The sequence below is a fragment of the Falco biarmicus genome, chromosome 9 (assembly GCF_023638135.1).
Source record: "Falco biarmicus isolate bFalBia1 chromosome 9, bFalBia1.pri, whole genome shotgun sequence".
Taxonomy (NCBI): domain Eukaryota; kingdom Metazoa; phylum Chordata; class Aves; order Falconiformes; family Falconidae; genus Falco; species Falco biarmicus.
Window position 1 is genome coordinate 13,680,011 of NC_079296.1, and position 25,879 is coordinate 13,705,889.

At 47.0% G+C, this 25,879-nt stretch overlaps 1 protein-coding gene across 18 annotated transcripts in view; it reads right to left on the reverse strand.

Annotated features, from left to right (window-relative positions):
- Window positions 1-1,364: 1,364 nt before the first annotated feature.
- DNM1 (dynamin 1) overlaps window positions 1,365-25,879 on the reverse strand; it is a 68,713-nt gene continuing 44,198 nt past the window's right edge. For 4 of the 18 annotated variants that reach the window (XM_056350883.1, XM_056350877.1, XM_056350880.1 and 1 more), the window contains 7 exons: window positions 15,300-15,409; window positions 14,557-14,668; window positions 13,297-13,308; window positions 11,842-12,012; window positions 11,430-11,671; window positions 10,810-11,028; window positions 1,365-3,371 (listed from right to left, as the gene is read on the reverse strand). In XM_056350883.1, the coding sequence (XP_056206858.1) occupies window positions 3,299-3,371; window positions 10,810-11,028; window positions 11,430-11,671; window positions 11,842-12,012; window positions 13,297-13,308; window positions 14,557-14,668; window positions 15,300-15,409 (939 nt within the window). In that variant the 3' untranslated portion in view covers window positions 1,365-3,298. Of the gene's footprint in view, window positions 3,372-7,512; window positions 7,550-10,809; window positions 11,029-11,429; window positions 11,672-11,841; window positions 12,013-13,296; window positions 13,309-14,556; window positions 14,669-15,299; window positions 15,410-25,879 lie in introns of all 18 variants that reach the window. The other 14 variants (XM_056350887.1, XM_056350886.1, XM_056350882.1 and 11 more) reach the window with 11 other exon arrangements.

A 25,879-nucleotide genomic window follows, 5' to 3' on the forward strand; every position in this document is an offset into this window, starting at 1 on the left:
GAAGCAGCACACGCTGCCTCCCCGTGAACCTGCCTCGGAAGAGGCAGGCACGGGAGCGTGGTACAAATTCAGGCGTTTGTCAAGAGAGACCATTCATTTCTTCTGCCTCCAAGCTGCTCAAGCTTCACATCAGTGCATTAGAGCTCTTCCAAGGCCAGAAGCAGATTGTGGAGGTTGCTTCTTTTTTTTTTAATGGTTCAACTTGATGGTTCCATATAAAACTAAAAAAAGCTTTCAAAGAATGAGAGCTTGCCTGCAAACCTGTTGGCAGAGAGTGGGGCTGGCTTTTGAATGGCGCTAGCAGCATCATTAGCACACCACCAGTGGGGTGACAGCCAGTGCCACAGGCTGCTGGCTGCACATGTCTGTGTACATACTGTACCTGTGTAAATGCTCTGTGTTCCTTGAAGAAAGACTAAGCCTTTTGCAGTGTTGATGCCTGCTCAGGCTACTTGTAAATCTGTATCATAGCTAACGGGGGCAGGGCTGTGATTTAATACAGAGTGTTATTGTAAATGGAATAAATATTGATTGGATGTTCTACTCTAGTACTGCAAAGGAGATGAGAGGAGTGAAGGTGGTCTGCAGTCTGTTGCAGAGGTGACAATCCTGTCACAAATTCGCTTTCCAAATAAACTCATTCAGGTGGGCATGGACTACATTTATTTCTTCAACACAGATCACACTGAAATTTCATCAGGAAAAAAAGAGAAGAATTTTATTTTTTTTTTTTTTTAAGACAACCTGCCCTGGCACAGGATACCCTTCTCACTTAGCTTTCATGAATGTTTTCCTGTAGACAGACTGCTGATGAGCCCACGATGGTTCTTGTGGGCAGCATTTCACACCCAGACCCGTTTTTCACCCTGTTCCCTTCAGGAGTGTTTTGCTGACCCACCTTTACTCAGACTGAATTCAGAGGTTTACCTGGTTTATACCAGGGGAGAAATCCCACCTCAGCCCAAAGCAAGGGCCAGGCAGGAGCTGGCTGAGTATACTAGACTGTGGTTGGGCTGTACTTCAGCTACAGCCCCAAAAGACACCACTTGACAAAAAAACCTACCCTGAACAGGGGCCTGCTGTGCTCTGCAAACAGCTCACAGGCAAAAATACCTTTTGAAGAACCAAGCAGTTGTGTGCAAAACTCACACCTGCCATATGTCCAGTCACTGAGGCACCTCCATGCATTTTTCTTTACCACAGAGACAGGGAGTCAAGTTCTGCATCTGACGAGCAGTTTCGCTCTGCTGCAGCAGGTCTGGTCCACCTTCCCTATCTGTGACAGCACCCACTTGCATAATACATGGGATGAAAAGATTTAAGTTATAAGCAAACACAGTTTGAAAATCACACAGAGAAAGAGCAAGAGAAAGAGCGATGGTTTTATTCTAGTCATGGAGACCTTTGTTATACAGAAATGATCATTTATTTCATCCAATAAACAAGAGTGACAGGTAGATCACAAACTGCATCACAGCTACTACCAGCACTGAGACAGTTCACCCACAAGTCTGGGGTAATACAACAACCCAACTGCACACAGCAGAGAATTTAACAATCAGCTCAAAAACTCAACATCGGGATTTGGTTAACTTTTTGCATGTGTGTGTATTTCCTAAAATCCACAAGGAAGCACAAATGGCTTTAAACACCTGGACATATATAGATTTTTCATCTTATATATATATATTTATAGATATTTATAACAGTAAATATATGTTTATCATTACTACAATATACTTAACTCCTTTAAGCATCTGGGAAGAAAAAGAAAAAAAACCAAAACCAAACCCAGTTTCACTACAATTACATCTGATATGTGTATGTCACAAAACACAAACAAAACAAGCCATGTGAGATTCGAGTCAGACCATTCCAGGACAGAACAGCTAAGAGGCAGGCAAAGAGTCTCAGAGGGAGCAGGCCTACATGTCAAATGGTGGTTTGGGGCTCTCCGGGCGGGAGGGACTGGCCTTACCCGGCCGGCTGGAGTTTAAAGACAAGAAAACAAAGAAACAGGGAACAGGGGAAGGGAAGGAAGAGGAGGAAAAGTAGTAAAACAACAGTTACAATGCAGAAGGGAACTGGCATCAGAACAACAGAGGATCCACCACAGCAATTAAGAGCACTAAGCACTGAAATAAGGTAACTTAAACCTGAAACAGGCCTGGCTGAAAGCCTGCAACACGGGTGGCTCATTTAGCTCTGGTAGAGACATGACATCTGAGATGTACGGGGTTGATATATTCTTGATTCTCAAGTCTTTTTTTAATACATATAGCATGAAAAGTAAACCCCAAACCTTCAGAAGATGAGTTGTGATCAACAATGGTTACAAGTTTCCCCAAACACGTACTGTATGCATGCAAGAAGAAAAAGGCTACGGAAGAAGTCACCACAGTACCCAAAAAAACACTGAGAGATGTGCTTACTCAAAGCAGAATTTTCAAAAGATTACCCAGCCAACTCCCAGAAAAAATGCGGCTGTCCATTTGCAAAGGGGGAGCCACGCATCTATTCCCCTCTCCCTGCTGGGTTCAGACAAGTCAGCCAAAAGTGGTGATGCCAGACAGCCGCTGGCAGGAGCCAGTGTGTCACCAGCAGGATCTCCCCAGCTCTTCTAGGAGCAGAGCATGAGCAGGTCCGCGTGCTCCCTGCCCGCTGAGCTGTGCGTGCTATCTCAGACTTCGCTCTGGCAGGACTAGACCGATCCACTGAGTTCTCCCCCTTTCTTGATCTCCCTGCCTCACTTCGGTAAGAGGTTGATTGCACTGCTCCCAACATGAATTTTTGCACCTTAGAAGTCAAACTAATACACAGGACATTGAATCTGTTTCTAACGGTGTCACATGTTTTGACGGGATTTTTCTTCTAAGTTACACTTTTGTCGCCTTAGCTACAAGAAAAGAAAATAGCTACAGATCAGTCCCAGGTGCTACAGCTAACTGATGCAGGCAGGACACTTATCCAGGCTAGACCAGGCGGATGGAATTACTGGACGGACAGCCACTGCTTGGACTTAAGGATGTCCCTGCGGCTGATCTCTCCAAGGAGCCTGTGTACTTCAGGGATCCATGCCACTGAATGAAGGCTACTCTACGCTCACAAAGCAATACAGGACGCACGAGTGAAGACGAAGAGCTCGATCACTAGGCTAGTGTTTTACGACACACCAGGAGGGGGTGGTGGGAGGCAGAGGTGTGGGATGGATGAGAGGAGTGACTGTGGCTGTGGAAGGGAGGGTGCAATGGGGAAGCCGCCAGCACGGCATTCGTCGCCAGCTGTCTACAGCCTCGAGTTATAAATCTAAGAGGGACGGTTCAGCCGGTCGGATTATGGTAGGTCGAGTAGGTGAGGCGGGGCCCCTTCTGCTGTGAAAAAGCAGGAAACAAAAACAAGAGAACACACACTGTGGTTAGCACAGCAATCGCAGTCACAATCACACGTGCTTCTCCACCTCGCCTGAGCCAGCGAGAAAATAAAACATGAGGCACAAACTACCAGCCTGCAACTCCACGAAGGAGACTTACACGCTTACTCACGCCTCACACTGGCCTTCCTGCACAGCATGGATCACCAGTAAAGCAATCTGCTGCACAGCCAGTTTTGTGTTCCCTCTGAAATTTGGAAGTGCGGAGATTTATTGCCAGTGAATGCACTGGCTCTGGAACGAGAGTTGAGAAGCACGGACAACAGTGAGCTCCTGTATCAAGCACATGACAGTCACACAGCATGGATGGGGTCCTCTGAGACGCGCTGCTGTCAGAGGTTCTTGGATGGTTTGGAGGAGCACCTTCTTCCCCCGCCCTCGAGGCTAATGCAAGCCTGAGGTTGCCTATTCCAATGACACTGATCTCTGACATTAGGGGCAAGCTTGCTGCTTCTGGTTCTCTAGTTCTGGTGCTCAGCAAATGCAGCTTCTACTTCAATAAAAGGAGCTCTGGCTATCGCTACCCCACTCTGCTCCAGCCCTTTTACTGGCACTTTAGCTAGGTAACTGGGCAACAAGTTAACTCACACAGATGGCAAACTCTTAAGTGCTCTGGAGTCTCCTTTCTGTAAGGGACTGGGGAAAAACAAAACCCCAGAAAATACACACCCTTGCTGTCTCTCTCTCAACTCATTACTTGAAAGATCACTTCAGACTCAGACTACAGGCTTTATGAAATCTACAAATAAATTGTTCTGTAAGTCAGTGAGTCCAATTATGTTTTTCCTTTAAAGCATGCTCCCTGCAGTGTCTGCAGCCTAAACAGCATCATTATGATAATTAAATTGTCCAGTACTGAGCCAGAGTAGTTTTACAGTCCGAACTGCCTGAAAAGCAAAGAGCAAACCCAACAGGATGCAGACCAAATAGAGGGGAAGCATTTGCACTGACAATGCAGAACCAGGTGTCACAGAATTAATGCCTGAATAATTCCACACTGACAAGCTTTAATTTAGATTACAATCACCTGGCTGAGAGAAATGAAGACCTTCCCCTAACACGGGCTGAGGGAAGCAGGAAGAAAGGAAGAGGGAGCAGAGGAGGGTATTTGCACCAGTGCAATCTCCCGAGATAAGGACGTCCTGTTTTGCACTGGCTGCAAGTCTATCGGCATGCTGGTACCAGAGGAGCTGCACTCCTATAAATTATGGCAAGCTCCCTCATCTTAGTAAATGAGCCAAGGCAACTCTACAGTCCTGTGTGTTAGACCTCAGCAGAATTTATTGCTCCGTAGCTATTGAGCCCCAGATCCCAAAACAATTACGACCACTCATTGTTTGCCTTGGGAAGCGATATATAAGCTTCAGACAGTAAAACATTTCTATTCTTGACTGAAAGCGTCAATAGGGACCACAAGACCCCCCTGTCAGCATGCCCATCAAGTTACTGCTCCTGTACAGTGATGGGACTGAGCTAACCTGCAAGTTACAAGCACCTTGGAAGGATGCCAAAATAATACAGTCTCCCAGAAGCAAATCTCACCATGAGATGTTACAACTGGGCAATCTGTGACCCTCAGCATCACGACACACAGGGTCTGTGCATCATCTCTGAAGGTTGCTCACAGTGTAAATGCAATACCAACCATTCAAAGGCTACTACTGTTACCAGAACAGCAATAGCACTTGAATTAAAGCCTCACAAAACTTCAGCTCAACCTTTAGTGAGATGCTGTTGTAGTGTCACATGTGTTAGAAGGCATTTTTTGAGAAGCTTGAAGGACTTTTTGCATTTCAGGAGTTTGGACAGTTTGTTCTAACAGCCTCCACAGCTTTACGCGAAAAGGATGCTTGAAGTCACTGGACTGTGTGACGTGTTCTGGCAAGAGACAACAATTGACCCTACCAGAATAAATAGGACTGAAAAGAGCACAAATAATTTGCAGGTAGATGGGCTGCTTTTTTGTAGTGTACTGTGATTCATTTTTGCAGACACTTCTCTCAGCACTCAGGGCATTTCAGGGGGAGGAGCTGTCACTTTTTAAAGTTACAGGTTTTCTGGAGACACTTGCAGCATCTGCCTGGTGAAGTTATAAAAGGCTGAAAACTGTTTCCTAGCAGAAAAAGGGACAGAGAGGTCTCTCAGACATGCAGCATTCACTCTTGAAATGTTACTTCAGTCTGTCTCACTACACTGCTAGCCAAACCCTTTTATATCACTGAAAAGTCATTTTCCTCAGTCAGAACAAGAGGGAACAAAGTTTTGCTCATGGGGAAGTCTGTGGCAGCCTCCAGTACGTGGGAAGTAAGACCCGAGTCCTGGCAGGAGCCTGAGAAGACCAGTTATGGTGACTATCATGTCCTTTGACATTGGTCTTTCAAGCCATACCAAGAAAGAACACCGAGCTAATCGTATCTAGGAAAACAATGGGTTAATCGAGTTCTGCTAAGGACCTAACAGAGATGGTACATTACATTTATTGCCTTGGACTGCAAAAGGTTTTGCGGGGGAATTTTTTTTTTTTTTAAAGTTCTTTGTTTTATAGTGGTGTTTTGGGTTTTTAATTTCCTTGGTGCTCTTTATGCCAGATCAAGAACAGAACACCCCAAAACAGCGAGTCCCAGAACAAGGTACAGACAACAGCAAGCCTCTTTGCTGAGGTTGTTCACCAAGATGCATGTTTCTAGGGCTGTCAGGGATGTCTGCAGTAGGCGGAGTATTGGAGGAAACTGCTGATTGCTCCAACACCTCTGCAGTACGTCATCAGCGAGGAGGGCTGACAGATGACATCCTCAAAGATGATGTCAATCACTGCATTGGTTTGATGTGATGTGGCACCTCTCAGCTCTAACTGCAGTTACACGCAGCAGTAACAGACACCGTCTGCTGCACGATGGGGGTTAGCTGTGAGCCGCCCTGCCCTGGAACAGGGCTTGCTATTCCTGTTGAGAGGACTTCAGCACACGCTACCCAAGCCCAGTTCTCTGCTGCAACCAGCAGCCAGAGAATCCACAGGAGCTGCTGCTGCTTCCACTCCTCTCAGACTTTTCACTTCAAGAAACATGCACAGAGAAAGGGAGAAGGGGCCCAAAATCCCTACACGTGCCCTGTTCTGCCCTCTCTACCTGTTTGTCAGTAAGGGCTGGAGACTCCCAGGAAAAAGACTCAGGAGAATTTCCTCCATCTCCCTCTCTACACCCCCAGTCTCAGCATTAACAGGACAAGGAAGAGTCACTGGGCCAGCGCAGCACACATGAGCCTGCCCCAGTACCCTGCTACATCACTGAACAAGTACAATGCTGCAAACTGCAGGGAGGGATAGGAAAGGGAAACAGGCAGGAGCTCGGGGCAGAGTGCTGGGGGGATGGATCACTAAACACTTCCTCTCACAGGGGCAGGAGGCAGAGGAGAGAAGGCAGTTTGAATGGAGGCAAAAGAGTAACCTAGAAGGTAAAGGGTCAAGTGGAGAACAAGCAAAGGGAGTTGGCTTCTAACTGTGACAATGGGACACAAGGATAACGGGGAACATTCAAGGTCAGAGTTACCCTGCACTCAGATATGGAAGTCCTGGTATTAATGACCCAAACTCCTCCTGCCTTCCACGAGCACCAAGGAGGATGGGAGTACTTCTCCAGCCGGACATTAGAATGTAAGAAGAGGAGTCTGAACTAACAGCTCCCCACGTCTCCCTCTTGATCCTAACAGCTGACAAACCAAATAAAAATGGAGTTCGTTCAGCCGATCTCCCAGTCAGTGTGGATATAAGCCAAATGAAAGACACAGACAGTCTAGGCCTTGTTTCCAGAGCTCATTCCCCCATCCCACCTCCTCTATCTAGAAGCAGAGAAGTCAGGTACGGAGGCTTCCCCAGCTCCTGCAGCTCAAGCAGCTGCTCTGTCTCTGATCAGCCAGTTTTTCTGTTCAAGACTCCTCCCTTTATGAGATCCTGGCAGAGGTGGTTCGTTGGACAAGGGACTCTATTACTGATACAAGAACTAGGCAGCAGAGGTGAGCTGCAGAGCAAAGTAATGGAGGATGGGGACACACTGACTCATGCATTGCAGGGAGAGCGCAGAACGTACCGTGGCTGCCAGTCCTCAGGGGTCACTGATAGTGATTCTGAAAGACAACATGAAATCAACATGGCAGTTCAGACAGTTCAAGGCAGAGGCCACACAGACTGTCAAGAAGGTGGAACAGAGACACATGCACTTGCAGAGCCACACATTCGCACATCCCCCTCCAGAACACGGCACGAGCGTGCACTGCTGGTTGGGACTGCACCGTGCCACGCAGGACCGCATACACACAATCAGCCTCGTCTTTGCATGTGCCCAGGAGTGTGCTGAAACCTATCTGTCTGTGCACACACCTACTGGCTGGTGCTCACTCGCCCACCCAGTCCACTCACACATCCAGGCTGATGTCCATACCTGCCAAACCAGCAGTATACCCCCACCAGCTGGCTACTGGTGGCTTGACTTGCCTCTCACTAAGCATTCCTATCTTCTGACCATATTAAATGCTAGAGTTCAAATAAACGCTCAGGAAAGAGGGAGGTAACATGCAGTCCTGAGCACTACCCAAAATGGGAAGCAGCAGGTGAAGGCTTGTATCTTGAAGGTCACAAATCATGTGATCGGCTACTCCAAACTCCTCAATAATTCAAGTTACAAAGCCATGCAATGTTATGCGTACAGTGATACTGATCGTTTGCATCTTTTTCCTTACATGTACCAAACAACGGAGAACCCACTAACACCTTCAACTCATTTTTCCAGTGGTTAAGTCATTCTCACCTAAACTTTCTTACTTTTCCTTTAAGCTTGCCTAAGCTCTTTCACCTACGGTTTCTATCAAACTCTTTTTAACTGAAGAGCCCAAATACCTAGAGGAGCATCTTCACAGCTTTCTTAGAGCTAATCCTTCTGCATAGCTCCAATAGGCACACAGTCCAAGTGCAGTCCTTCACTGCACACAGACAGGACCTTATACTGTTTCTGTCTTTCAGCTCCCAAAGATCTGTATTTGGCAGTACAGACTTCCATAGTAGACTGAATAAATGCTAAGTACAGAGGCAGGATGGCAAGCCTTGTTTTAAGTGTCCTTAATTATATGCAGGAATACTTTCCTGTGCAAGAAAATGGACTGTGTGGTCTTTATGCATGAAAACGTGTGTCTATATAATTATGTTTATGAGAAAGAAATAGAGTGACATTTGTTTAAGTTCATCATTCATAAAATCAGATGCTCACACAACTGGAGGCACACAACCTGCCAAACCTCTACACGGGAATCAGTGTGCATACACATGCAAACTACATCCAGCCACCACCATGCACTTCCAGTTCACTACATAACAACAACTCCTACAGCAAAGCCCACTCATGCCATATACAAGAGCTTTGCTCCTCACACACACACACACTAGTGTAGCCTGGTAAGCAAGGGAAAAGAATTTAAAAAGTATTAAAAAAAGCAACAATGGAGATGGCATTCATTCACCCATGGCAGAAGGGCCCAAGTCCAAGTGCTAGCAGGGAACATTCTTGTTCTATATACAGGAGAGGAAGAGAAAGAGTCCCTTATTGGAAATTCTCCGTTCATCAGTGAACTCAAATGACAAGCTGATGTCAGGATCCAGAGGAGTCTATGAACAACTGGAAGAATCAGAGAGGGGGATCAGAGAATGAGCATCACTTCACACCTTCTGGAACTACATTCTCAATTCCAGGTCTGGGCAGTCAGTAGCATGCAATCCAACCTACCACCTCTCCTTCTAAAACAAGGGATTGGTCTGTTAAGCATGAAACAATCTCTTCCTCTGCTCCAGTGCTGTTCCCTACCTTACCCTAAACCCTTCTACCTCATGCAAAAGGCAGGAAAGCCACCAAGACAGGCTATGACGGATTTCTTCAGAAGAGACCAATTCATTTCAGCCCTTTGGGGGAATCCTACCGTGATGATCAGGTATATTGAATATTTTCATGAGTGAAGAAATGAAACTGAGTGAAAGAAGAAAGATGGAAACAGAAAGCAGCAAAAGTATACTAAAAACAAAACTACAAAGTAACATCATACAGAAAAGCAGGGTCACAAGAAGCAAGGGCTGAAATACACAGGAGAAGCATGCTGACATCCGTAGGTGCCACCAGCAGGACCACAGTCCCTGGGGCAACACCGAAACATGTGTGGACAAGCTACTGTGGGAGCTGCATCAAGGTGCATAGGGAGGACTGGGGCAGAGGCACCAAGAAAGTCAAACCATTTGCACGCACCAGAGTCAGAAACTGGTCTAGAATCTCCTCAGACTCACCCACCTCTGGGCTAGATACAGCCTGGCAGAGAACACCTCCCCCCCAAACAGGCAGCGCCAAGTATGAGCTGGGGCACTATCACAGCAGGGAGCTGAGCCTCTTCTGCCATGTACCGTCATCACCCACTGACAGGCTGGGCCTTTCCTCAGAAAATGGCAATGCTTTCAGACAGGTCCCACCAGCACCCACTGGAAAGGAGGTATTTTCCACAAGGAAAGTGTGTTCCCTCTGGCTTGTCACTGGGGAGTTTCTGGTTATGTTCATTCTTCACTGTGCTAATTACCTTCTCTTTCTCACAGGAGGCCGAGTACTCAACATAAAAGCATTCCCGGTTCCAGACCACTTCCTAAGTTCTTTCAGGAACACGTGCCTAGCTGCACAGGGGGTAATCCCTTACTACTCTGCTGAAGTGTGTTTGAAGCGACTGCACAGGAAAGGAATTAAGTTTCCTAAATGGAAAGCAAAGCTGTGTGATTTGGACCCTCTAGACTGGAAAATGTTCAAGTTGATTACAGAAGCAACAGAAATGCCCCCCCAAAAAACTATCCTTTTCCCTGCAGTGACGTTGCAATATTTTCTAGCAAAAAAGCAACTGAACAGCTTAGATGAAGGTGTCTCTAACTCACCTTGAAGAACTCCGGGCCAGAAGAAAAGAGGCAACTTCAGACTTTGGGGAGCCCTACACAGAGGGGAACTGTCACTCCAGCCCTGTGATTCTTCTAGTGACCACCTCCTACTTGTGAGCAGGGGTGTTGGTATGACTGCTTTAATAAAGCCCTTGGGTACAAGGTCCTCTTCCCCCATCCTTTACACAGAGGTCTGTGCAGCGAAGAGGCTGCCTCTCTCTTCCCAAGAGCTGCCTTGACGCTGCCTCATCCATGCAATGAAATCTCAATGGACAACAATGCTCCTGCCTATGGACTCCATTCAAGTCTCTGAAGACTGTACCCATACCACGCGCTCCATTCTCCTTCCATGGCCCAGGCAGGCTAAGCGCTGTCAGGGCTGCTACTCAAAACCTGGACATATCCCACCTGCGTGGAGCAACATTTCGGGACTTACCTGGGAACCCCAGGAGGAGCACGATTAGGCCGAGAAGGAACCTGAGGCGGGGGCCCAAAGGGATCAGGAGAGGCACCTGGCCTGGAGGGCACGGGGGGGGCACCACCCAGCGTGGACCCACCAGCAGGAGGTGGCCCAGGAGCTGGACCTCGAGACCCAGGTCTGGCGGGTGGAACAGCTGGAGCTCTCCTCTGTGGCGTGGGGCTGGACGTAGGAGACCTGACAAACAAATGAAGAAAATTCAACTGCAGCAATTGGCCTGAGATCCCTTTGTCATCATCAGGTCCCCAAAGGCTGCCTTCAGCGCTCCTTTGGTTTCATGTCATTTTACACACCACCCTTTGGCTTTCAAGGGCCACGCCAGGCTTCAGGTTGCCTTCAGGGGTACTTCAGGCACCACCTAACCTAAGGGTTTAGAAGCCTTCGCATCCACCATAAAGACGTAGTAGCCCTACACCACTTTCAAAGCCTAGGAGCCTCCCAATGTAAGTACCCAGAACTCTCCGTCCACAGGGAGAGGAGGGGAAGAGGAGGACTCCCTGTCTCAGTCGGAGGCCCCAGCTAGCCACTGAAGAGGCATCAGGCAGGTCTGTGGGGCTCTCCCCCTGAGCCTCTGGTACCTGCGTCCAGATGGTACGCTCTGCACCTGCAGCCAAGAGTCGTCCACCGGTGGGGGCATGGGGGTGCTGATAGTGCTGGTGTTGATGTCCCCGATGATGTTGAGGGCCTCTTTCAGGGCATGGTACATGCGCAGCATTTCATCGCGTCGCTGAGCCTGCTCTGCTGATTCCTCCATCAGCGTGTTTTGGTCACCACAGGAGTACAGGTTTGCCAGCAACTCCGAATGGATGAAGTCCTTGGTCTGTAAAGGAGCACAAAGAAGGAATCACTTTGCACTGTCTTCCTTGAAGCACTCCATTCTGTTCCCACCTCTCCCTCCTTCCAAGCCACTTTCAGGTTTTCTTCATTCTTTCCCTTCCTATTTTTCCCCTTCTGTGTCTCCCCCACTCCACTGACTAGAGAGATAAGTACATTGTTTATCATGAGGTGCATGATTGTCTTCGGCATGAGGTCTCTGATGGTTTTGTTGACAATTGCCATATAGGAATCCACCAGGTTCCTGATCGTTTCCACTTGTCTCTCCAGCTGAGGGTCCATGGAGTGCATGAAACTGTCTGATCCATTCTCCTCTGCTTCACTGGCCTGCAGAGAAAAGGAGAAACAGATTGGTTCTTTAAAAGTAACATAAAATTAGCTTTTCATGAGAGGGCTAAAAGAAGAAAAGGGAACACACAGGAAGCACATGCAATGAATACCAACTTCCTTAAGCTTACATTTTGAGCTGTGATTGTCAATGTGTAGCTCAGCTTGTACAGACATCTCCAGCTCGGAGCTGAGGAGCTTTAACAACAAAGCTGCTCTCTCAGTAGGAAGTTATTGTACAGAGATGAAAGGCAACAGGACTCTTGACCAACGTTCACAGGTTATATGCTCTAGTGAATACTCAAAGCTGTATTTTTACTTTTAATGTTTATAGCTTCCTGAAAAGTTTTTCATGCGAGCTGGGTTTTCCATGCCCAGATTCAGTTTGGACATGAGACTCATTAACCAAAAATTAAGCCTCACAGACTCTCTGACACACTGCATCTTCATCCTCATTATACAAACGAGGAAACAGATACAGAGTGGTTAAGTACGCACGCACCTCTGTCAGACTGAAAGTAGATGGAATAATCTAGAAAACCTTCCTGATCACTTCAGCTGCAAATCCTGCATCATAAAGTCATTAATAATCTTTTCTTTCACACCAAGCAGACAAATCTCTTCCTGTCTGCCTGAAATGCTTTCTCTGCCTTTCTGTAAGGGAAAACCTGGGCTGTGCTGTTTGGCAGAAAGCAACTGACAAGGCTCATCCATTTGGGATCAATTTCAAAGCAGCAAAGCATGCAACACTGCTGTCTTTCTGGATACTTCTTAAAAAAAACCACAAACAACAAAAACAACTCCAACACAACTTGATTTTATAGAGAAAGAAAAAAATATCTTTATTTTAAACCATCCCAGTCTGAAGGACTTGCAGCAGTGTAGGAAATTGCTTATCTTGTTTTGGGAACAAGAACATGTGAGAAAGGGCAAATTCTTTTGTTAATTTGAGCTTTTCCCGGAAAGATCTTACATAATGAAGAATGTAATGTTTCAGTGAGAAACAAAGTAAAGGAAGTGGACATCAAACAGGACAACTTAAAAAAGTGAGGGTCAAAAATCCCAAAAATAATTTTGCACCAAGAATCAGAAGTCATACAAAAAGGGAGAAATAAAAAGAAAAAAGGAAAATTCAAACCAAGAACAGAAACAAACAGTAGCAATCCAACAGAAGGTACAAAGAGGGAGAAGCAGCAAATGCCTCTGTGACAAAAGGAAAAAACAAGAGAGAACTATCTGGTGAGAGCCCCAGGGGGCAACACAGGCAGAGAGGGTCAGACTTACTTTGTCCTTGTCCTGGCAGGCCAGTTTGAGCATACATGGAAAAAATTAAAACAAAAAGGGATTAAAAAAATAAAAGAAGATTTTTAGTTTGTCTCAGAATTGGGAGAAGATCCCATAATAGCACTGAACAAGCAAAAAGACCGATCCCACTAAAAATATATAAATACCTACGTTGCACTGGAAAGGAACAAGCAAATTGTTTAGCTAAGCTGAAAATCAAAATAGGACGCTCTGCAAAGGAAATCGGACTGTTAGCATTAAAGGGAAATGTACTTACCTATGACAGCTGCTTGTTATTCATTACACAGGGTTTTGAGACAGCCAGCCTAGAGGTCAGTGTTCCTATGTCAAACCACTCCATTTGCACACCAACAGGTGGCATGTGTCCTTAACAAGTACACGTTTAAGAGGCCCAGTCTGGTTCAAAGCCAGTTTGATGTCACAAGGTCCAGCCCCTAATCCTCTTTTTTTTAATATCACATCAGTTTGTCAGGAAATGCTTTAAGGCAAAACCCACAATCTTCACGTGTAACAGGAAAGATGAATGGGAGAAGTCTATCAGAAGCAACAAATACAAACAGATAAGCTATAATAATTTCTCTGATGGGAAAACTATTTATAGCAGCCTCCTCTTCAGAGGGGAACAGGAAGGCTTGGTACAGGAACGTGTACCAAAATTCTCTAAAACATACTTTTAAAGCAGAGCATAATGCTGACAGCAAGTGTTGTGGGACAAGGCTAAGGAAAGAGATAAGAGGTCTTGCTAAACCAGCATATTAAGGTGTCCACCAAGTAAAAGAAAAATTCAAATAACATCCCTTCCTAATTTGGGTGAGGGAATGGGAGAACAACTACTAAGCCAGGAAGCTCCGAACAAGGCCGTACAGTAAGCATTACTGAAAAGGAACAGTGTCTTTGCTCAGTAGACCCATGCTATTTAGTAGTCAGGTAGCTAAACATTCCCCTTATACTGGGAATTTAATGCCCACAAAAGAAGAGAGCTAGAGGGTTTATCAAGGCTGTCTGCCTACTTTATTTATCTCTGCTTTGAAACTGCCAGTTAACTTCACCCCAAGCTTCCTTAAAGGAAAAACCAGGACATATTATCAAGGATTTAAATTTTTGTTGCAAAATGTCCTCAGCTCAGGAAAGAGACAAAACCTCCACAGACTTATTTTTAACACAAGAGGATACAGCTATCCTTCTTAAGATACATGCATGCTGTGTTCCTTCTGATCCCGTTATTTGTCTATAACTTACCCCAACACGCTCTGGGTAGACTCCTGCACGAAGGAAGGAAGCCTTCCAGCTATCTACCTCCTCCTGGGTCTCACAGGCCAGCTCCAGCTGCCGGTAGTCCTTGTAGACATTCCTGAGAGAAAGACAAACATTTTGTTCTTCTGTATTGCAAATCAGGGATTTGCCCATATTTGACAAAGATGTCAGTGACCAGGAATCTTCCTGTCGTCTTAAGGCAGAGACACTTAGTCCTTTGCTAGTATCCTCATGACGACCTTGCAGAAGGAAAAGGAAATGATTTCTTTTTCATGAGCAAGTTTGACTGCCCCCAAATCAGTTGTGTGTTTTCAACAGCACCTGAAAGGTTCCCTTTTCAATTCTGCTTGCTGCTGGACTTCTCCAGCCAGGCTGGGTCCCCCATTTCCTATGGCTTTCCCTACTCACTCGCTAAGAACATTGATTATAATTGTATACCCAGCCACAGCCAGACCCAGGTAACCACAAGCAGCTGAAGGCTAAGGTCATGCTGCAGGCCATGCACTGGTGAAGCAAGAAGATGGTGCACATCTGTAATACCAGAAGGAATCAAGTCAGACTTCTTTTACAAAGTCTCTTGTCTCCTCCAAGAATTGCTATCCGTAAAGGATGCATACATCTTTCTGGGACAGCTATCCCAACATGCTCACCTTTATTCCCTGCTATCTAGTATTACATGAATTCTGTCCCCAGCTTCAAGAGCTTGGCACATTTAGATGTGAGCATACCTCTGTTCAGTGTTGAAGAGAGCAAAGATGTGCTTGCTGGACATGAACCCCTTCTCAACATCTCGCAGTTTCAGGTTATCCACTGGTAACATATACTTCTTCTCCTTCTCCTGAAAAGGGGGTTGGCAAGAAGTCACTCACTGCTCCAACAAACATGGCCCAACAACCCTGGCCCAACAACCCTGCCCCACCAACTCCTCCAGGAGCAGGCAGCAGCGTGGCACTGCCGCAGCTCCCCAGCTTGTGATCAACATCAGGGTCATCACTCTTCCCAGCAAGTGGTCAGTCAGCACCAAGACCCTCACCAGCCACTTGACATCCAGAGCAGGTCTGCTTGAGTGTGTTTCAACACACTCTTCATCACTCTGCTCCTTATACCTCTGCCCTCAGGACAGCATTAATGAGGGGAAACACTGCTGCTGGTCAGGGAAGGGGCGAACAGCCCTCACAGCCCCACTTCGTTTCACTTTTAACCACTGCAAGCCTATATCCAGGTTCAAGAAAAGCCAGGCACGTGATAGAGAAGCTGGTTTGACACAGAAATTATGGACTATATCAACTTAAATTCACCTTTTCAGAAAAGCTGTCTTTCTCACTTTATCTTATTACTGCCCTACAGTCTATTGGTTACTGCGAACCCTTTTAAAGTTTTAATTCATATTACCAATAATAACTATGCATCAAAGGATCAAAGAGCAGGTCTGGCTACAATAGTACAGGTTACTGTAAGGTTACCTGAACGCCCCCCGTGTTGAAAAAAAATCAAGTAACTATGCCCGTTAATGACAAACCTCACGCTCCAAATTATTAGAAGCTCAAGCAATATGGGCACCACTTGCTTAGCGAACGTTAATATTGCTTGGTGAATGTTAAAACCCAGAATCTGAAATCTCAGTGACCAGACTCAGAGAGTTTTAAGGGACCTATTTTTTCAGAGTAACTGCACCTACAACCCTCCAGTCTGGCTCCTAAGAGATATCTCCAGCTAAACACAGAACAAGGCATCCAAAAAAACCTCAACATTTTTGATCCTAGGTACCATCATTTAACAAACCCGATCTTAGTTTCTGAATGTAAATATAAAAATTATTCTCCCTGCTTAGTCGCAAATCTGGATCTACAGCAAATTAACAGAAGTGACTTTGGGTTAAGGTTTCCATGTGAACATCCTGCTCCAGCTGGGTATCATACCCCAACACAACAAGAGAGGGAGCCATCACACTGGTCTCCAAAAGGCAAAACGCAGCTAACCCAAGACTGACGTAGAAACGGAGCACACTTTTGTGCACAAGCATGCCCGTGTGACTGTCCCCCTTGTGAGGATCTCGTGTGTTTGTAGACCCTTCTTGGCTGGAAACAACAAAACGTGATTGCTCTCAGGGGAAAGAAGAATGGAAAACAAAGATGGTCAGTGAGCAGAGACCCTGAAGAGCTAGCTAGAAAACAGAAGCAGGGCAGAGCAGCAGATAAGGATGACAAAGCTGCTGACCTCAAACTCCCAGGGGATGGCAAGTCCAGCCCAACACCCTCTTAAGTTTTAGTTAAATTGATCTGAGTTTTCTAAGGATATCAGACACTACACAGTTCAGACAGAGCCTAAGGATCGAACTATACCATTCCATTACAAAATTTATGCAACAAGAATGGCAGCATCCAGAAAATAAAGGAGATCACTTGGGTAGCTACCAGACTCTCCATTCTCTCTCAAAGATGCCAGGCTATGAAAGCAGGAAAGTTCTTCCAAGCAAATTTCCCTGCATTTTTTAATACTGTTGATCAGGCTAGATTAGAAGTGGGCAAGCATTTTTGTGACGGGACATCTGTCAGCCAGGTACTGGTCTCAGAGCCTGACAGACCACTTCAGGTTCTGTAAGCCACAAACAGCTTCCAGCTTTCTATTACTTTGGGTTATTATGCTGGTTTAGGTTGAACCAGCAACCTAGAAGTGAAGTACACCAACTGCTAAGTCCCTAGGCAAGACAGACCATCCCCACTGCAGACTCACTTAACTGCAACTCCCTGCATCCACCCCACAGTCTCTGGGCTAGTAAAAAAAAATAGCTGATGTTGAAGGTGTCTGAGAAAAATCACTCTGCACATCATTGCATAGAAACCTAGCAATGGAGTCATTCTTCAGGGGGAAAAAAAGAAGTCAAAAGGTAAGGGAATCCCACGTCCCAGATACGGAAATACACGCTCTTTGCCAGAGTTTCAACCTTCACCTCTTCCAAGCTCTTGCATAAATGCTGCTGCATGATCAAGACAACACGATCTCCGCATGCTGATCTTTCCATACACCAGACAAGTCACGTATCTGTACACCAGATAAAATAGCAGTCCTCTAAGGTAGCAAGAGCAAACTGAGGACACTGGCACAAGGCAAGAAGCCCCCATGCCATGTATGCTGTGGGGCAATGCACGCTGCTGCTCATCAGCTCCCCACAGCTCCCCCCTCTCCCAGTCCCCCACTTCAGTCTCTCCAGCTTCTCAATTTTCAGCCCAGCCTGTTTTATATCAACACTCTGACTTCATTTCCTGAATGTAGAGACAGGAAAGTGTGGAACGAGCTGCCAAGGGCTGAGCCTCTCAAAACTTTGGCTGAGCCCTCTGCCCATATGTTAGCAATCTGGCAGTATGTGCTATGGCTGAACAGCATCCTGGCCAAGAGGGGAAAGGGGCTTCTCTCTCTCTCTCGCTTTCCAAACTTGGAGTGGAGGAGGAAAGAGAAGGAAGAGCCAGCACACATCAAAATGGGAAAGTAGTTTGTGAAATACTATATTCAAAGCCCTAAGTCTGATCCCAAGAGGCTTGTGTGGCTCATAAGATATCTCCCCCTGCCTATGAGAAGAAATAAAAAAAATAACCAGGCAAAGCTCTCAGCAGCAGAGTGTATGTTATATAAAATGCGCACGTTGGCTGCGAGTTAACCTGTAGAGCCACGCGGCCAAGGAGAGGTGGTGAAGTGGCAGAAGCACTCAGACTGGCTGTACAAAACAGAACATGGATGCTCAGTGCTGGCTAGGGAATGCTGTAGGCGCGGGGCTAGCTACCCCTAGTCAGGGCTCTTGCTCCCAACCGGAGTCACACTACTCGCATGGAGAACTGCAGAGAGAGATGGCTGCAAGCTGCTTGCAGAGGCAGGATAAGTGCCAGAGGATTAGTCCCCCACCCCCAGCACAGTGCAGATACAGCCATATGGCTCTGTACTTTGCATCTACCAAAGAAAGAAAATACACATTGCCAGGAAAAGGACCAGGATCCATTAGCCATTCCAATTGTGGGTTGTGGAGTACAACAGCTGGAGGAAAAAAAGGGATACCACAACTGCAGCCTCATGTTGCAACATCCTTAATGTGGCTACCCGACTCCTTATAACTACTAGATTCTAGAGATTGGTTTTGACCAGAGACAACAATGGTTCGCACTATCACCTGAATAATTTGTTGCTATCCTGTAGGTAATAACCTACAAGAATAACCTACAAGCAAGGCAGCCTGGCTCAAAGCATTTCCTCCATTCAACCGGACTGCCTCAACAGCAAGCTGAATTTTCCTACTCTCAGATACATGTGAAATGAAGCTGACAGATGCATGTGTGGGCTCCCCTAAGGTTGGAAATTGGCACTCACAGTACAAGAAAGTAATTAGTAGAGTTATTAGAACTCAGTTTGCATTTGGAGCCCAAATAAACTAATTAAAGGTTTCTCTGTAGCTGTTATGACAAACCCCTCCTTTTGCACAGAGACAAGGGTCTGTGGGTATGGGGGGAAGAGCATCGCCATTGTTTTAACTGGTGGCCGTGTGAAATTAGGAGAAATTCGTCTTGCTTAAACCTCTTACATCTCCTTTCCTTCTTGTAAGAGGTAAAGCACTATGGGTAAACAAACCTGCCCCTGAGATGACTGAGGTTTCAGTCAAATCATTTGTATAAAACACATATGCAGCATTTTGGGAGCTCCTGTAATAAAACTCTATTGAAATGGAAACACATTAACATCATAATTGATAATTAACAGACTGTAGGAATACATGCACATTACAAGATTATTAAGAAGCCTCTGAAAAACAATCTGGAGTATTTGAAAGCAAGTTAGCAGGGCATTTTAAGTGAACAGGCTCCCCCCAACCTCCAACCAAGACGTTACCAACCACTTTCTGCTTCTTGCCTTTGCAAAGAAAATGCACATTTAGAAGAGCTGAATTTCTGACCTACGATTCTTCCAGCAAGCCCTAGTCATCCCACAACCTACATACATCTCAAGCCCACCTGCATCACTTAACTTTTACCCTCAAAAAAGTGTAGTTTACCAGACACTGATCACTGCTCCAAGCTGCAAAGCAGCTGTAATGGCTTGTTTACATCAGAAGGCTGCGTTGGTTTAACTTAGACACACACCCTAAGATTTTAAGCTGATTTAGTTCAAAAGCTCTGTAGACACTAGGCCTGGACTCACGTGATTGATCACAACCATTACTGTCGGCTTAATCAGCACAGCCATGGCAATCAACTCACCTGCACAAAAATAAAGGTTTTTATTTGCAGCAGCTGAAATAACATGCAGATTTAAACATACAGCTAAATGCAATCCTAGGAACCCATCAGAGAGTATACAAGAAAGCACAGCTGGAAACTGAGTATCTTAAGAGAGGTTACAGTGGCCAAAACTCCACTGCCGTGACCTCTCTAAGGTCACAGTGATGTCCACCAGCCTTTGCAAAGGACAAGCAGGCATTTCTTCCTACTCCTGTCCCTGTGCCAGGGCAGGGACGGACAGTCCCCAGTATTGGACTTGCTTTGATGAGGTAAAGTGCAACACACATGCAAAGCATTGCACACCTCCGGGAGGAGGAGAGGGCTGGGTTACCCTTCCCCAGCGCACGGTTAGAGCTGAAGTGGGAGTTCTGGGTGTTCACATTTTTGGCCACAAATCTTAGCCATCCACCAGCATGCACACAAGAGAGGGGGATCCTGGAAGGCAGACGCGCACACACAGAGCCCTCTTTATCCCTGCAGCACCAGGGAGAGAGCGAGCAAACCACACGGCTAGGGCTAACATCTGGAATCGTTACGTGGGAGCCAAGCGCCACAGAGAGCGACAGCATTCCTAAGTTTCCAAGCGGGGCAGGGAGCCCTCCTTTCCCCCCCGCACCCCCACCCGCGGCCGGCTCGCTTCCTGCCCCCCCCAGCAGCCAGCAAGCTCCTCCTCCGGTCTGGTTAGCTGCACTGCCACGTCAATTGAGGCAGAAGGACAGAAGGGAAGCAAGAAGGGAGGGAGCAAAAGCCAGAAGAGGGAGGGAGACTCAGCAATGCCAGACATTGTAGGGGGGAGAAAAAGAGGGGATGTGGATTGCTCCTGCAGTAGCCAGAGGTGAGCTGCAAAGGCAACTGGCCAAGGCGGGTCAAAGGACCCTTTTGAGGACTTGGAAGCAAAGGCTGGTCCTGTTTGAGCTTTGCTCCGGACCCCAGGCAAAGGGCTGATCTACAGGACAGAAGGAGATGAGGGTGCCTGGGGCCTGGGAATCCGCCCACACATCTCCACAGGGAAGAAGAGGAGCTGAATGAAGCAACAAGTTCTGCACACCTGGGTGACAGCCAACACTTCACAGCATTTCCTCCTCAAACAGCAGTAATTAATTTTTTTTCCTCTTTCTAAAAAGGTGCAGCATACCCCAGGTGGAAACCAGGTACCAGCTTGACACCGGCACTGGAAAAGGAAGGAGCTCGGAAGCTTGCTCCAAATTGGAAACATGCAGGCAGCAACATTTCTTCTTCCCAGCTGCCAGAAGAGGATGCTTTTTCAATCAGGACTTGGACTTCCTTTCACCCCATCTCTGCCCCCAAAGCCCCATCCCAAAAGCAGGGAGGGGAAAGGACTAATGAGCTGCTGATAACCGGAGAGCAGATCGCAGAGGCTCCACTCCGTCTGCCCAGTGTTCAGACTACCTGTTCAGGACTACGAGATTGTACAGTAGTCTGCACATTGGTTAGGCTGTGCTGGGATACACCACACACTGCCAGTGCTGCACGGGGACGGCAACACCTGCACGGCAGAGGGGGATGCTTGGAGAGGGTGGGCTGCAGGGACAGCTGCATGCAAAGTTCACTCATCCCTCAGCCTTTGGAGCCACGCTTGATGATGACTCTTACCCGCCTGTTCACCAGCCTACTCACAACCCTCTTATCCCTCCTCCGTCTCTTTTACCCCTTCTTTTCTTTCAGCTCCATGCACTTGCCCCAGGGGTAGCTGCGTTCAGGATGGCTTGAGTCTCACATGCTAAACTTTGCCATGAAATGCAGAGATAGACAAATGGGCCTGGCAGATTCATAACCACACTGTGCTTTGCTACCTCAGAAAGCAAGACCAAGCACAGAAAGGTGACTGGAGAAAGGGGATTTCATATAGTAAAAAATGTTGTTCATTAGTATAAAGAAAAACCTGCAAAGGATTGAAAGTTGGAGGTTTAGATGCTCTGGAAGTTGTGTTTACTTTGATGTTTGTCTGGAAAAGAAATAAGGGAATTAGTGAGTAAAAGCATAAATGAGGACTGGTTAAGACCGAGTAAGATATCCATGAGAAAACATGTGCTTGTGAAAAAACACAACTGAATGAATAAAAGAGCTCCACAGAGGCTGTAAAGAGACAGAACATGTTCCAGAGAGCACCTGAGGGCAGTGTGAAAGCAGGAGAGGAAGAACCTCAGAGCAGACCTGCTTGTGTGGTCTTTAAAGAAGCCGGACACAAAAACCTGGCTGCAGCCAGACCCATCACAGTCAGTTTCTGATGAGTCGTGAGCATCAGAGCAAAGACAAAAGGATTTCTACCAGCTGAGCTGGGCTTCAAGGACATGGACTGTTGGGGCGGGGCGCAGTGTAGAGAACACCAGGGAGTGCATGTGGGTGCAGTGGGAGAACAATCTCAGTATTGATTAACGGGGGGTTTTTTGAACTAGAATTGGGAACAAGACATTGACAGGTACAGAATAAGCAGCTATCTAGTACTGTCAATGAGGTCACATCTTCCCAAGAAGAGAGAGTACGTTTGTTCTTCAAGCAAAAGAGAAGGTGTAAAGACAGAAAGAGCTCAAGCACAAATGATACAGCAGGAATTGACATGATGCATAAAGAGTATGAGGCATCCCCCAGGCACCTGAAAGTTCCTAAAAGAGTATCAGGCATCTGCCATGCACCTGAAAGTTCCTAAAACTCTGCATTTCCCCCCCCCCCCCCCCAGGACTGACATTGCACACAGCACATGAATACTTTTCACACAAGCAAATAAGGCCATATTCTTCTCACGCAGTCCCCTGTTCTTACATGCCCCAAATTTCTAGTACGTAATTTACCTGAGTAAGGACAGAAGGCCCCATCTGTATTGCACATTTACACAAATTCCCAAAGGAAACCGCAGATACATCCATCCACCCAACTGTGCAAACAGTCTGGCACGCAGTAGCACACAGTCACAGCCACTCCAGCAGAAATTCACCTTTGCAAAGCAGAGGACACAGGGGTCCCCTCCAGCAGGCAATATGCTTTACTAATAGCAACCACCCCGAGCACAGTACTCATTGCATCTTGTCTACAAGGTCCCCATCACCAGTAGCTCTCACCCAGCTCACAGACCCTCTCTTCCAGCAGGTGGGAAAACCCTGGAGAGAAGTGGGTACTGTGCATTTCATAAAGGATTCAGGCTGGAGGACTATTCAAATTAAGTTCTGGCTTCACATCCACTGTGGTGCTTGCTGAGCAGTTAGCCAGTGTGCTGTGCTGCTGCTCCAGCCCTGGGGACACTGTGGCCTCCCTGAGCAGGGAAACCTCGTTCTACATTTCCAGCAGCCAGAGGAGGCTCCTCCCCACTGCTGGCCCGCAGCACAGTCCCACAGGTCTCGGGAGGTGCAGGAGGGTCTCCAGGTCTTGGGAGGCAGCTTTCTGTGGGGCCGCTCTCCATGGGGCCAGTGTTTGACTCACTGAAAGGAGACAGGAAGAAAAACAGAGAGCTCGGGCACACACACGCTCTTGGCAGCAAGGCGGAGTGGGGAGCCAGCTTTCCACCCTGCCTGGCCTGCTCCCTCCTTCCCCTCCCATTCCCCAGCACACTCCTTCAGACCCCTCCAGAGCATCAACAGCCATACAGCCCTACTAATGTGTAATGCTGGGCCCTTTAAGACATTTTAAGTTTCAGTTCCTTTCAGAGGCAGAGGAAAAACAAGCCAGCACTGTGGAAAGACTGGTATTTCACTAATGGGGTCCAGATGTCTTCATTCCAGAGACTCTGGGTCCTGGCTTGCAAAACAGGGCAGGAAGATGCTGTGCCCCCAACTCCTCCCAGCTCCAGAGCTGCTAGCCTAGCCTTCACCCTCACCCCACCGCACACCTCCTCACCCTGCTCCTTCCCCCATTGTCACCCACAGCTCTGCCACCAGCTCCTCCATCTGTACAAGACTGGTTCAACTCCCTCCTCCTTCCCCCGGAAAGCGGCCAGAGGGCAGGGGAACCGGGACAAGGGAGCCCACAGAAGTGCAGGGTGGGGCAGACAAAGCCTCCCCCTTCCCTCAGAGCTTAAGTGAAGTAAGATCATGGTGTACAGCCTTAAAAAAGCGCACGAGAACATTTCATGAGCTGTAAAGGATACCAGTCCTTCTGAACCGATGGCAAAGGAGAGCTCTGGGACAGGCATGTGAAGATAACCCTGCCTGACAGAGGACCATGCACTGCAGACAGCTCTTCAGGATGGAGCCAGCTCCATGCAGGACTGAGGTGTGGGATAGGAATCCCCATGCTCTCCAAGTGACCCCTCAAATGCACTAGCCTGACTCAACTGTGGAGTTCAGGTGGACACTGCTTCCCTTCTCCCTCACAACAGCCAGTGATCAAGGAACTGAACTTGGGGAGGAAGCAAAAAAAGGCATGCTTCCCTTTCCCCCCTGCTCCCACTCAGCAGAAGACAAAGGCTCCTTTCTCAGAGGCAGCTCAGACCTCATCAGTGCCAGCTCTCCATGTTTAAGGGACCAAGGCTGGCAGGGAACAGTTTTCATTAGGCAGCTCTTCCTTTACTGTCCAAAAGCGAAATGGTGCAGACCTCCTTTTGCTATTGACACCCAAGGCTGCCCTCCCTCAGGAGGGAAGGCAGGTCCAACCCCCATCCCAGGCAACTGGAATCTATCAACAGTTTATACATCCCCACTGCAGCCCTCCCTCCCACTCCCCGGGGAAGAACAGGGAGTTCTGATCATCTCTAATACAAATGTAGCAGCTGGCTTTGATTAAACGACTTATGTTTATAACCACTTGACCTGCATATGCAACCCAGAGGAAAGTGAAGCCTCCCCAAGCAACTCTGAACACAAAGGGCAGGGGGTCTTACAGCAGAGACACACTGGTTTAGCGAAAGACATTTCAGTGCCTGGTTCTTTAATTAGAAAATTGCTGCCTGCTCATCCATAGCAGCACAGCAGCAGTCTCCATGCAGAAAGTGATATTTAGAGGCTGATTCATCACCATATTTGTCATCATTTCCACCTGCCGAGAATAAAACAAGCCCAGTGATATGAACTAGACAAGAAGCCAGGCCTAGTTGCAGCTCCCAGGCATAGGACCTGAAGGACACACACCCCAGTAAGAGGCTAAGCAGTTTATTTGCAGTCAGAAACCCTCATCAACTCACAATGCATCACTACATCACACCAGGCATTTTTCATCCCCCAGCACACCAAGTGGGGCTAACCCTTTGGATCACGTTCTTACCAAAGCCATTCACCTATTCTTTCCCTTTTCAAAGTAATCAGCAAAGGCAGTTATCTACCTTTGTCTTGCACAGGAAGCAACACACTGTTGACAATGATAATTGCAGCTGGGACAGTTCTGTCCACTTAGATTGTGGCCCACTGAAGCTGAGACACACCACGGCACGCTGCTAGAATTCCTAATACTCAAGATTTTTCAAGCAACTCTACAGATTAAGTCCATGCTCCTATCAGTGATGCTCCACACACCACTACACTTTTGACCAGGAGTACTCTAGCCATTCACAAGTCAAACAATTTTACAAATAATAAGGTAACTGGCATGTTCAATGTAAAAACATCTAAAAAAAGCAAACCAAAATACATTCCTGCTTTGCAGGCTTAATAACTGAATCCTGGAGAAGTTTACTTGAAGTTAGAAGGAACCAGCACCTGAGCTGCAGCTTCAGGTCCACAGCTCCTGTTGCTGTGCTCAGAAAGGAAATAGCTTTTTTTCTTGCAACCAGGAGAGATGCACGAAAACCTCTGCCACACTCCTTAAGGAAACTCATCGTGGCCACCCCACAAACATCCAAAAGTCCAAATCTTGGAACTAACCCATCACACCCTTGATTGCAACCGCCACAGCAAGACAAATAAAGGTCAAATTCATTCAAGTGTTTGTCAAACTTCTGCTGAGCCAGGGCTTCAAGCATAGACGTTACTCCTTGTACATCAGTAAAGCCACACTCACATCAATTCATAAATGCTCAGCAGTGCTGATGCCACAGGAAGCCCAGATCAAGGGTAGTTTCAGCTTGTGTCACCAGCTGCAGACAGCGCTCAGAAGGTTCATCT